Source organism: Chrysochloris asiatica, unplaced genomic scaffold, assembly GCF_000296735.1.
Source record: "Chrysochloris asiatica unplaced genomic scaffold, ChrAsi1.0 scaffold00285, whole genome shotgun sequence".
In the NCBI taxonomy this organism is placed as follows: Eukaryota; Metazoa; Chordata; class Mammalia; order Afrosoricida; family Chrysochloridae; genus Chrysochloris; species Chrysochloris asiatica.
The window spans coordinates 984,291-996,662 of NW_006408803.1; the positions used below are offsets into that span (position 1 = coordinate 984,291).

Here is a 12,372-nt window from a genome sequence, read left to right on the forward strand (position 1 = left end):
TTTACACCCTCGGAAACCCTGTACAGGGTCGCTATGGGTCGGAACCGACTCGATGGCACTTAACAACAACAACAATTTTTGGAATGTCATCAGAAAAGACTAATCTCTAGAAAAAGACATTATAGTTTGACATGGAGAAAGAGAGCGCAACTAAGGACTCTAGACTCATGGAAAGAGAAAGGCTGTGTGCTGGCAGCCAGGAGGCAGGCTTGCAGAAATGTACCCTTTGGATTATTAAATGATTATATATTCCTGAGTGTTTTGGTGTACATTAAAAAAAAAAAGAGGGAATAGAAACAAATACTGTTGAATGATGAGGCACTGAGGAGATTGTAATCATTGCAATGAAACGAAATACGATAGGATGAGCGGAAAACCGATATTCTCCCATGTAAACTGTCATTCAGTTAACAATAAAAACTTTTTAAAAATAATATAAAAATAATTTTTAAAAGTCTCTGTCCAATACCTAAAATGGGGCTACAACTTGCCCAGTGAAGGAGTCTTCCTGCGGAGCCTCTGCATTACATAAGACTATAGGTGGAATTCTGAACCACGTCCAGAATCTTCAGAGGTGGGAAATTTCCACTTGAAAGCACAAGCAGACCAATCTGGAGCAGCTAGAAGAACAGAAGATATTTCTTGAAAGAAAGACCAATAGGAAAAATACAAAACAATATATAGGCAGACCGACTGTTTACTACAAGAACAAGCAAGGTGCTTGCCCAGGAGACATCAAGGCAAGTGGTTGGGTCCCCTCAGAGCAAATGCCCTTCCAAGACTAAGACTCAATGGGAATACACACTCTGATTGGTGACCACATTCGTCACTGATAAGGGGAAGTAAGGGGAAAACAGCAATGAAGCTGTTCAATAGACTCCTATGAACACAGCTGGAGACCTGGTTGGCCAGCAGTGTGGCAAGACCTGGAGACTCTTGGGCCCAGAGTCAGTGATACAGCCACAGAAGACTAGAGTGGAGAGTGAAGTGTCCACCTGATAAGAAGAGAGGGCATATGCACAAGAACACCCACACTTGTAGATAATACCCACTTTACCTGGCTTCAATGACTGGATGATCAGAGCTCAACCAGAAGAAGAAAGAAGAGGATAAAAAGAGTAATCTGGTACAATTTGATGTACTTGACCTATACTCATGGAAATAGTAACTCTAAATACCAACAGAGAGGGAAGGAGTCTTCATATCAAGTAATAATGCTATCCCCTCTGTTCACAGGGTGGATAGGGATGGCCAACTTAGACATTTGCTACCTAAAATGAGAGGACAATAAAGGCACTAAGTGACTGGCTTACAAGGTTTCAAGAGGGAGTTTAGTTAAAGAGTGTGTGGGGAGGGGGGGAGAAAGAGTCCCCATTAAATAGTTTTCATCTCTTCTAGATGTATCTGGTGAAAAGTGATGGGAATAAAATTTGTAAGATTCAATAGTGAATAATTGTTATTATGACTAACTGCGACTGTCACAATTGTAAAGGTAGAAGTTTTGTAACAAAAACGGGAGTGGTTAATCTTACAGTCCAGAAATGGAGGACCCTAGGACATCAAGGGAGAAGAGCACAACAGAATGCGGGAATTTATCCAAAGAAGGAGGCAGAGATGCGGTCATAGAGAGGGTTAACGGCTGAGAACTCCAGAGTCATGGGAAGACAGGAACTAAGAGCTGGTGGCCAGGACGCAGACTTGCAGAATGTGCCCTTTGAAGGTGTAAATTATTACATTTGTGAGTGCTTTGTATTTTTTTTAAAAAAGCTAAAATGAATAGAGAAAAACACTGTTAACTGATGGTACATGGAGGGGATTAGAATCACTGTAATGAAACAAGCTGTATGATTTGTTGACTGTAACACTGATGATTTTCCCTGTAACCGTTCACTTAATCCACAATAAAAATCTTTTTAAAAAAACCCAAGGAGTGAAAGAAACCAGTTTGTGAAAATATTCTATTAGCTTTTAATACCATTTTTCCACAAACTTTTTGAGGCCCCTCAGGTAAGGTGAGAAACTTTGTAGTTTCCATACCTATGAATGTGGCCACTAAACGCACAAAATGCTGCTACCAGTAGCAAGTGGGCTCCCACACAGTTTCATATTTATAGTATATTTAAGGCTATGTTTGTATAGATGTGTTAGTTTCCAAGTAACTGTTCCTAACTAATGGCTATGGTGGTGGAGGTGATGGTGATGGTGTGCCGTGGAGTCGGTTCTGACTCATAGGAACCCTGTACAGGGTTTCCAAGGCTGTAAATCTTTATGGGAGCAGAAAGCCTCATCTTTCTCCCGCAGAACAACTAATGGCTATAGCGTAAAAAAATAACAGAGAGAATGGCAGGGAGAGAGAGAGCATTTGAAGACTTTAGACTAAAGTAAATAGAAAGGCTGTGTGCTGGCAGGCAGAGGGCTGGTTTGCAAAATGTGTCCTTTGGTTGTTTAAAGGACTACATATGCCTGCATGTTTTTGTGTACATCAAAAAAGGGTATTGCACAGAGGACTAGAGCAGACAGTGAAGCATCTAGCTGATATGAAGTGTGGGGAGATGCACAAGAACACCTATACTTGCAGACAGTACCCACTTGACCTGGCTTTAATGGCTCGTTGATCAGCACTAGACTAGAGAAGAAAGTGAAAAAAAAGAATAGTCCGCTACAATTTGTTGAACTTGACCTTCCTTATTGATTTAGTAGCTCAAAAAAGGAAATGAACCTTATAGTGAGGATCATTCTCACCCTCTAGGTACAAAAGGATTGACAGGCATGGGCAACTTAGACATTGGCCACCCCAAATGAGGCTACAAAGGCAAGAAATAACTGACTTACAAGCTTTCAAGAGGACGCCTAGTTGCACAGGGTGCGGGAGAAGGCAGAATCTTCAATGAGGTTTCCAACCTATTTGGACAGGGCTAATGAGAGGAGATGGGAATAAGATTCTTGTGCTTCAATAGTGAATGATTGCTATCAAGACTGACCGTGAGTGTTGGAAATATAAATGTAGATGTTTTAAAACAAAAGGAGGGGAGTGGTTGATTTTGCAGTCCTGGAGCTGAGGTCCCAGGGGGAACACTAAGGGAGTAGAGTGGAGTGCGGTACCCTATCCAAATAAGCAGTGATGTCAGAGATGGAGGCAGAGGTGATGACGTCGGGAGATGGAGTAGCTGGGGATTCTCAACTCAGGGAAGGAGAGGGGCTGTGTGCTGATGGTTGGTGGGCAAGCTTTCAGAGTGTACCATTTGGTTGTTTGAATGGCTATATGTCCCTGAATGCTTCATGTACATAAAACATACACTACAGTGATATAATCTGCTAACATAGCACAGACAATCCATTCCCAAGTGTGGTGCTGCAGGATGATGCACTGGACTGCACGGTGTGTTTGAACTGCAAAGTAAGTGATTCAAACCTATCAGCTGCTCTTCAGAAACCCTACACAGGTTTGCTCTGAGTCAGAAGCAATGCCAATGCACTTGAACAACAATAACAATGGTTAGGATTAACAATGTGTATTTCTGGAAGATACAATTCAGGCCATCACAACGGGGATAGTTGAGTTAGACATTCTCAAGTCTGTGCTCTGTGTTGATTCCACAGCCTGAAAGTTTGCATTTCAAGAAACTAAATTACAGATGGCAGAGTGGTGTGTAAGATGTAAAGCCATGTGTATCTCAGCAAGGAAATTAAAACCTGGAGTTGAAAAAAACAGGGGAGGAGATATTGTATCATTACAATGATTGGTTGAGTACAAAAATGATGATCTGCCAAAACAGACTATCACTCAGTTCATAATAAACAGTATTTTTAAAAAATGTTTTCTTGGTAAAATAAACTATCTCTGATGGTTATGAATGGGTTAAGACTAGAGGGTAGACCCAAGGTAACACGGATGATAGGGCAGGCAATATACAGCAAGAGGGAGCTTAGCAGAGAAAGAAGGGAGCAGGAGATATGGGGAGGAATGCAATAGTAAGGTGAACAGAGGTAAATACTGTTAACTAGATGGGATCGTCGTTAAGTACTGTGGAGTCAGTCGTCTCTAACTCATAGTGACCCTGCACAGGGTTTTTGAAGTTGTAAATCTTTACGGAAGCAGATGCCTCATCTTTCTCCTGTGGAACCACTGGTAGTTTTGAACTGCCGACCTTCAGTTTAGCAGCCCGATTCATAACCACTACGCTACCAGAGCTCCTTCTAGATAGGATTACAACCATGTAATGAAGCAAAGTATATGACTTGTTGAATGTACAACTGATGATCTCTGTAAACCTTCATTCAATTCACAATAAAAAAAAAAGCTAATGTAAGTATCACTTCATGTTAGCAAATGTAACTTCCTATTGCTTGATTGTATTTTTTATAAATCTAGATTCAACTCTACTCCCTTAAACCAAAGACCAGCCTTTTTTATACCCTAGAAAGGAATGCCCTTCGGCTTCACTTACTCTTCATTCAGGGAACATCTACGAGTGGTGAGCGCGCCGTATTTCCTCAGTGTCTCAGTGAGCTCTGAGTACAGTTTGTCAGCCAGAGACAGTGGGATTCCTTCCCAAACCAGGATGAGAATCACAATCACAGCAGCCTCACAGGTGTGGCCGGCTCGCTCTCTCACCAAACACAGCAGCTTCTCCTCATTGCCACTTCTCCGAACCACCTGTATGAATTACCATTCCAACAAACACCCAATCCCAACCAAACCAAAACAAAACAAAAACCGGAAAAAAACAACAAAAAAACAAAAACAAAAAACAGTGGTCACTTGCAGCAGATGTACTGATTTATGTATGTGTATTTTTTCTTCTCTTGGGCTCAATTAAGGCAACATTTACTAGGACCTGCAACTTCCTTTTGCTGGCCAACTATCAAATAGGGGGTTAAAACTAACCTCATCCAGTACAAAGAGGATGAAGCCACCTCCAATAAAGCTAGAAATAGGTAAAAAGACATTCATTTCTTCTTAACATACAGATCTTAAATCAGGATAAAAGATTGTCTAAAGATATTAAAAGAATGAAGGACCACTTCCGCACAACTCAGTAAGAATTATAATTTCATCAGGAACTAGAATGAATCTATAATTCACCATAAAATACTTTCAATTAAATAATTCCCTTATGATTCTAAAAATATTCTGCAATTCTTCATAACAGATAAAAGAAGTTAAAATAAATAGAAACAATATTTTTCTCATGTACATATGACTCTTTGATGTGGATAATCCAATTCTGAGGGTGGATTAATAAACCAAAGTGCCCAAATTGAAATTTCAACTGCCTGTTAAGTCACACTTACCCATTTAGCAATAGGACATCCTTGAGAACTTTTGCCTTCTTTACCAGTATAGACGACTCTTTCAATCCTAATAGCTTTACCCTTCTGTCCAAACCTTAATCACAGAAACACATACATATGCAATCAGCAAATTTATACAGTGGCAACCAAACTATATTTTATTCTATGATCAAATCCTGAGAATGAATGGTTTAATTTATTTTTCAAAAAACAGGTCTAAGCCAAGCAAACTCATTAATAATTTTTAAACCTTGTGTTTTGTCAGTATCAAAATATACTGATAACTATTTTGTAAATTATGTTGGGTGAAAATAATGGGAAAGCTTGTTTCTATGTATAAGTTCACAAAGCATAAAAATGGTTTTGGAAGTTAGAATTCTAAACTCAGTCTTCTAAAACTTATGCTAATTGCTTTCTCCATTAAGTTTAGTTGTTTTAAAATTTGGGGATTCATAATTTTTAGTAATAGTTGTTCCTCAAAGACAAACATTTTTTATGAGACTGATAACTACTATCTAGTCACTTTTAATATGTGGGATTTACTAGAAATACTTTATTTTCCCTATGACCAAGACATTATGTACTTATTTGTTACTTGCTAATTTTTTTTTAAAAAGGCACTTGGGGAAATCAGCAATTTTTGCCAGTTCACTAAGATGATGATTATTTAGTGAATGTCTACATGCTAATTTAGAACAGAGGATTTTAGAAATGTAGGAATTTCTCCTTGTTGCTTAGGATGACTCTTAGTGCACTTTCACGATAACACTGCCTACCTGCTTCAAGAGAACTAACCCTATCCACAGTTAACAGCTGAGTAACGTCTTTCTTCACACTTAATAGCTTACTCATAAGAGTTTTCTACCTTCAAGAGTAAGTTTGCATACTCAAGTAGACACTTGCATACCTGTTTACAATTAAAAAAAAAAAAATCAGCTATAAATATAATTTTATTCTACTTCTGTTCAGCATACTACACTTGCTCTTTGTTCAAAATAAGGAACTTCCTTTGAGATAACTACTCATTTACAACTCCAGGTGAATTTATTCAGTGTTCCCTCTTTGCAGCTTTCTCAAGTGGGAAAGTCCAAGTGAGGCCTTTCTTTGCAGCCAGTGCAAGCACCCTTGTGCCTTGCAGGCTGGCAGGCTGCTTCTTGTTGGTGCCTGGGTTTTCTGGCATCTACCTCAAAGTGGGCAGCTGGTGCCAACTAGATGGCTATTAGTCCTGTCAAATATTGTGACTCTCTACTGAATAGCACAGTATGCAGTGTTGGCAACCCTGGAATAGCTGAGCCTCTTAATAATTACTTGATTTACAATTGTTTACTGCTTTGTGTGGGAAGGCTGGAAAAATTCTGACATATACAAAAGGATAAACGTTAATCTGCCCTGCGCTTTTTGCGTTAATTACCTTTCTTCCATGATTTCTCTAATAGCTGCCACATTAGGACCTGCTCCTAGATGGGTATAAAAAGGACCTTCATCTTTTTCAATAATTTGCTCTGTTGAGATAATAGAAGATTATTATTTTAGACCTCTATTATACTAAATATAAAGGCTACATTCACAAAGTTTATCCCCCAAGTGTACATTACGGGAACTAATGTGACTTTAAATTTTATTTTTCTTTAAAATTAGTAAGCTGATGGACTGACCTATTAGAAAATGTGCCAAATATGTACAGGTAGGCTGGTCAATAAAAATATATTAAACTATATTTCAGATATGGGATAAGAAACTATTTTATCGTAAACCAAAAAAGGGGAATTAAACAAAGACAGTGAGGGAATTAAGATAGTTTTATATGTATTATAGACAATAACCCAATTCTTTGAACTGAAAAATAAAAAAAGTTTACTACATGCCTGCCTGGAACTAGTCAGTAACAGATTGAAAATAAAATGCCCTTTATGACCTGAATTCTAACTATTGTTCAGTTTATTGTTAAGGATCTCTTTTACCCTCTTATTTCTCTATCATATTTAATTATCCCAGCTTTGAAAATAAGATATTCAATTCAGACCCATATTTGTATATTCTTTTTGAGCAATTATGATTTAAGAACATACTGGAGAGGGAGTCAGGTAAAAGCAAGGTTGTTACAAATGACCAAAGATAGGAAAATGAAAATATGGGGTAGGGGATAAAGAAAAGGAAATGAGAGGATTATAATTTAACTAATAATAAGTAGGTTAAAGAAGTAAGCAAACAATTATTAAAGAGGAGCAGTGTAGAATGATCCTCCCTGCATTCCCTTCCATAAAGTTTGGGGATTTTCCATTGTAAGAGGAAGGTGACAATTAACTACAGTAGTTTTAGCAAGTATGCTTTCTCAAATCTTTTCTACTACCTCCAAGATGAACAACTCATTAAATTCTTTTTCTCCACCCACACACATTAACTGCATCTATCAGCAAAAACATTTCCCTGTTTTTACAAGCCAATCATATATCAAAAGGTGCTAAGAGACCTCATTTTAACCAAATACATGAACCTTCAAAGAAAAAATGGAATTAACTGAAGAAAGTGGAATTAAGTGGAGAAAGGATAAATTTATCCTTATTCAGAGTTTCAGCATAACACATTTCCCAATTCACTAAGACTGAATATAAAATTAGTATTATAACACAACTAATACATTCAACCTGGTGTTTAAAAATAGCTCCTTTATTAGTTTGCACATGGACAGTATCTTCTAATTTTAACAGACGTTTCCAAATGCCTGGCTGTCTCTCCAGAAGACTGAATTATATAAAAACAGATGTACTTATGTATTTAAAGGATCTGAATAAAGGAAAACATTAACATGTACAATTGTCTTAATTTTTTGGAGGAGGAAAATTGTATGTAGGTGAAGTTCTTCCTTGTGCAGCACAAGCATCTGTAATTTAAAGACAAAAAATGTAAGCTTCAGATTTTTATGAGCCTTTACAAAACTGCTGGCAGACTCAAGATTTAAAAAGGCAAAAGAAAAGAAAATCCTGTATCTGAAGATTAATTTTGTAATTCTGGATAAACACCATGTGTCTCAGTACATTTCAGGCACTTACCTACACATCTGCATGACGGGAAATCATACTGAGTCTTGACAGGTGTATCCAATAAATTTTTTATAGGCGTATCTAGCAATTTGGAAGGTGACTCTAAAAAATTATTGAGAACAGAACCAGCTGTTCTTTTGGTTGGTGTCTTTTCTGAAGAATGAGTTGCTGGCTGCTCTACAGCTGAGGTGTGACTATCAAGTTCTGCAGCAGTGGTTTGCCTAGTTAACACTGTGACTGGTCCTGACATTTCAACTTTTATTTGCTTTTGTGATTTAAGTGCAGAAGTCTTATGGTCAAATAATGATTTGACCTGAAACTGGTTCAGATGTTGTTCCATGGTCTCAATGATGCTCTTTTGCTGCACATTATTACAGCTCAGAGGGGAAATGTCTTGCTTTGTTACTTTTTTCCACATTTTGTTTTCTGGCTGTACGGACATCGGTCTCATACAAGCTTGGGGCTTGGACCCGGGTTCAACTTTAATAGGCCTGTGCATCTGATTACGACAAGTCTCAGTTTGTGATTGCTGAGTTTGATGCAGTTCTTTCCTCTGTAAGAGGTGCCACCTTAAAGCAGCGTACTTCTGAATGTCCTTCTGGGGAGGGGTCTGAATATGACTTCCTCCCTGGTCAGGCACAGGGAAAGCATTTGCTTGGTTATGCTTCAAGTACCTTTGTTGAGTGAATTGTGCACCTTGTTGACTAGACATATCTTGGTTTTTACTCTTACATCCCTGTAGAGCTGAAGCTTGTTGAGGCCTCTGCTCCTGTTCTTGAAAGCACCTATTGAAAATATTCTGCTTTATGGTCACATTATTTGGAAAATAATGCAAGTGTTGAGAGTTCTGAGTCTTATTTCCTACTAAGGATTCAGTATTAATGACCTGTTCTTTCTTCTCTGGAACTAGGTGTGTACTGTTCACACCAGAAGTCTGTATACTGCTTGCATTTGATTTCAGAATTTGACCATAAGGAGAATGTCTACTATTCATATTCTGTCTTTGCTCCAGTCCCAATTGGATGTTATGAGTCTGGAACTCATTTGATTTCAAATACTGATTTTCACCACCAAAGCATTCCTCCACTTTAATCAGGCCACAGAATGATCCTTCTCTTTGCTGAACATTGTTGCTTTGAGGATTTGAAAAAGTCTGAGGCATTTGTTCTTTATTCTTCATTTGCAATTTTTGCTGTAGTTGCTGGTTTTGAGGGAGATGTGCACTCTGCAATGGTTGTGTTTGTGCTGCCTGCTTATGAAGCTTATACTGTAAAAGGTGTGAGTTTGTGAAAGGCTCAGTCTCTAAAGTTTGTTGATTCAAGTGCTGTGTTAATGATATGGACATGAGTTTCTCAGTTTGGGGACCTGGTCTTGACTGAAAATGAAGTGACTGCATGTGAGCATCAGGTGAAGGGTCTGTGTTAGAGAAATGCACCTGTGGTGAGGTTTTTTGAGGCTGGAGATGCTGATCCAGTGTCCGTTGAGACTGCCCTTGATCCATCTTAACTTGGTACATTTGTGACCTGTGCTCTGGTTGCATTATTTTCTGGACATAAACTTGCCCTGAGAGTCCCCCAGGCATGTTGGAATTTCCAGTGTATTGTTTGGAGGTCATCTGATTGCAAGAACTGGATTCATATTGAAGACTTGACCTCAATGAAGCCTCATTATATTTTTGATGGGATTCTGGTTGATGAAAATGAGGGGCTTTCAATTCAATCCACCCTGGCTTCAGACTGGACTGCGTTGGGAGCTCAAGTTCTTGCACTTGTTCTTTATCTTGACCCTTCATAATCTTTTGCTCTTTGTGTCCCATCATCTGCTGGCAGTGGCCTTGTGGATCTGCATTTCTACCAAGAACTGTTGAGTTATGCTTGAGATGTTCTGGTATTTGTCTTGTTTTCTTGGAACACAATGGAAAAGCTATTGTCCCTGGAGTCCATATATCATTCCTGTTAATACAGTTATTCTGAGGTCTTTCTGGAAGCGTAAGAGAAGAACTGAATGCATGCGTAGGTGGGTTAGGACTCTGGGATGTTGGTGCCTCTGGCTCATTCTCTATTTTCACATCTCTTAAAAGAGCTGTGTTATTTTGGTTAGGGTAGCGATGGTGTTCTTGTAAAACTCCATCATCCAGAGTGCTTTTTCCTCCTGATGGAAGCTGAGGAATCTGTGGGAGTGGAGGAGGGCTAGAAAGAAGCAGTTGTGGTGGGGGCGGTATGCTAGTGGCAGAAAAAGAATCCTTAGGGAACACTGAGCTTTGCTTGAAAACAGCACCATTCATTTCATTTTGCTTTGAATATCGTTCAGAGCTGCAGCCAGGAACTTGGAAATGACTGCTGGAACTGGAACAGAATTCTTCACCAGATACTAGCTTTGCGGTGGGTCCTTGGATATTACTGTTTTCTGCAGGAGATGGGCTTCTCTCAAAAATTGATTTTTGTGGCTGTGATTGTTCTGGTTTCTGAAAGGAGCAGGTACCGAGCATTGCAGATGGTTTACTAACATTATCAGCATCACAGGCCTCAGTCACCACTGCAACTGGTGCTGGAGGCAGCTCAGAGTTCGAAGTCTGTGGGGAATTGATTTGCCCTGAGGTATGGGATGGGTGAGTGATCTCACACAACAACTCATTAGTGGCTGGGCTGTCAATGGCATTTATGTGAGATGTGGCTTTCTGTACTGCAATGGAAACACAATCTGGATAATATTGAGACAAAGTTTTTTCTAGGAGTTCACCATGTGTGTTTCCCATGGAAGAGGCAGAAACTGTAGCACCATTAGGCATTAGCACTGTCTTATTTTTGAGAAGTAATACAATGTTCTTGTCATGGTAGTTGACATTTTTCAGCTCTTGCTGATTCAGAATCTGAAGCCCTGGATTTTCAGACTCATTGCATTTATTTGTTGAAAAAATGACTGTTTCTTTAGCTGCATTTTCTTGGGCTACCGAGCTCCCAGGTTCTCTCTTATCACTCAAATCGGAGACATTTGGTTGACTGCTGCTTTCACCTGGATTTCTTTCTTGATTTTCTCTGAAGTTCTCTCTTTCTCCATTAGTCTTTTGGTCTTGCTTCAGTTTCTTGTTCTGATGGAGTCCAGACAGAGAAGGTTCACTAACTGTGCGTTTTATTCCTCCATTTTGCAAACACTTGGAATACCCACTACTTTCTTGTACGAAGTCTGGACTTATACGACTATTGTGGCTCCCTTTCATAGGGGGTATCCCATAATAACTTGTGAAAGACTGCCACTTGGTTTCTCCATTTAATTCTGAACGAGGTCCCTCAGTTACTGGTCTTCCATTCTGGAGGTTTATAGCCAGAGATTCTGTCTGGCAAATGGCAGAAGGAGACGGTATCAGGAATGGACTTAGTCTGTTGCCCTCCACATGGTTGGTTCTATCCTGTTCCATCAGGCTTGCTTCCAGGCCATCCACAAGGCTGCCCTCTGAATGAATTCTAAAGAACACAGAAACAAAAATTAAAGTGCATCAATATATACATATATACATTAACATCTAATAATATACTAAAAATATGCTTATAAAATACTGACATAAACAATACTGGAATACTAGACAAGGAGCTCTGGTAGCGTAGGGGTTACAAATCGGGCTGCGAACCTTAAGGTCAGCGGTTCGAAACTACCAGCTGCTCCGCGGGAGAAAGATGAGGCTTTCTACTCCCGTAAAGATTTACACCCTCGGAAACCCTGTACAGGGTCGCTATGGGTCGGAACCGACTCGACAGCACTTAACAACAACAAGGTGTCTAAAAGCAATGTCCCTGAGAGAACAACAACAACAGACAAGAAAAACTGTAACACATCATGTTTCAGTGACAATACTGAAAGTGACTCTCCTGGTCTTCTCAACAATTCTCAAATATTTATGGTTCCAAAGAACAGGGACAATCAAAACCACCACTTACTGTGGAAAGTTCACATTGTATTAGTGAAAGTATCAACTTCTTCCCTCAAATAATTCTTTTTGTCAAACTGCCAGTGTCCTTCTTCTCTACCACCTCACATATCC

General features: G+C 39.2%; 1 protein-coding gene across 1 annotated transcript in view; it reads right to left on the reverse strand.

The window, feature by feature from the left end:
• The window catches only part of TET2 (tet methylcytosine dioxygenase 2), a 38,399-nt gene extending 26,648 nt beyond the window's left edge, over positions 1 to 11,751 (reverse strand). Inside the window, exons 1-4 of the mRNA XM_006874557.1 lie at positions 8,346 to 11,751; positions 6,707 to 6,797; positions 5,296 to 5,389; positions 4,449 to 4,657 (exon numbers count right to left, since the gene is read on the reverse strand). Coding sequence (XP_006874619.1) covers positions 4,449 to 4,657; positions 5,296 to 5,389; positions 6,707 to 6,797; positions 8,346 to 11,751 — 3,800 coding nt within the window. The remainder of the gene's footprint in view (positions 1 to 4,448; positions 4,658 to 5,295; positions 5,390 to 6,706; positions 6,798 to 8,345) is intronic.
• Positions 11,752 to 12,372: the final 621 nt, after the last annotated feature.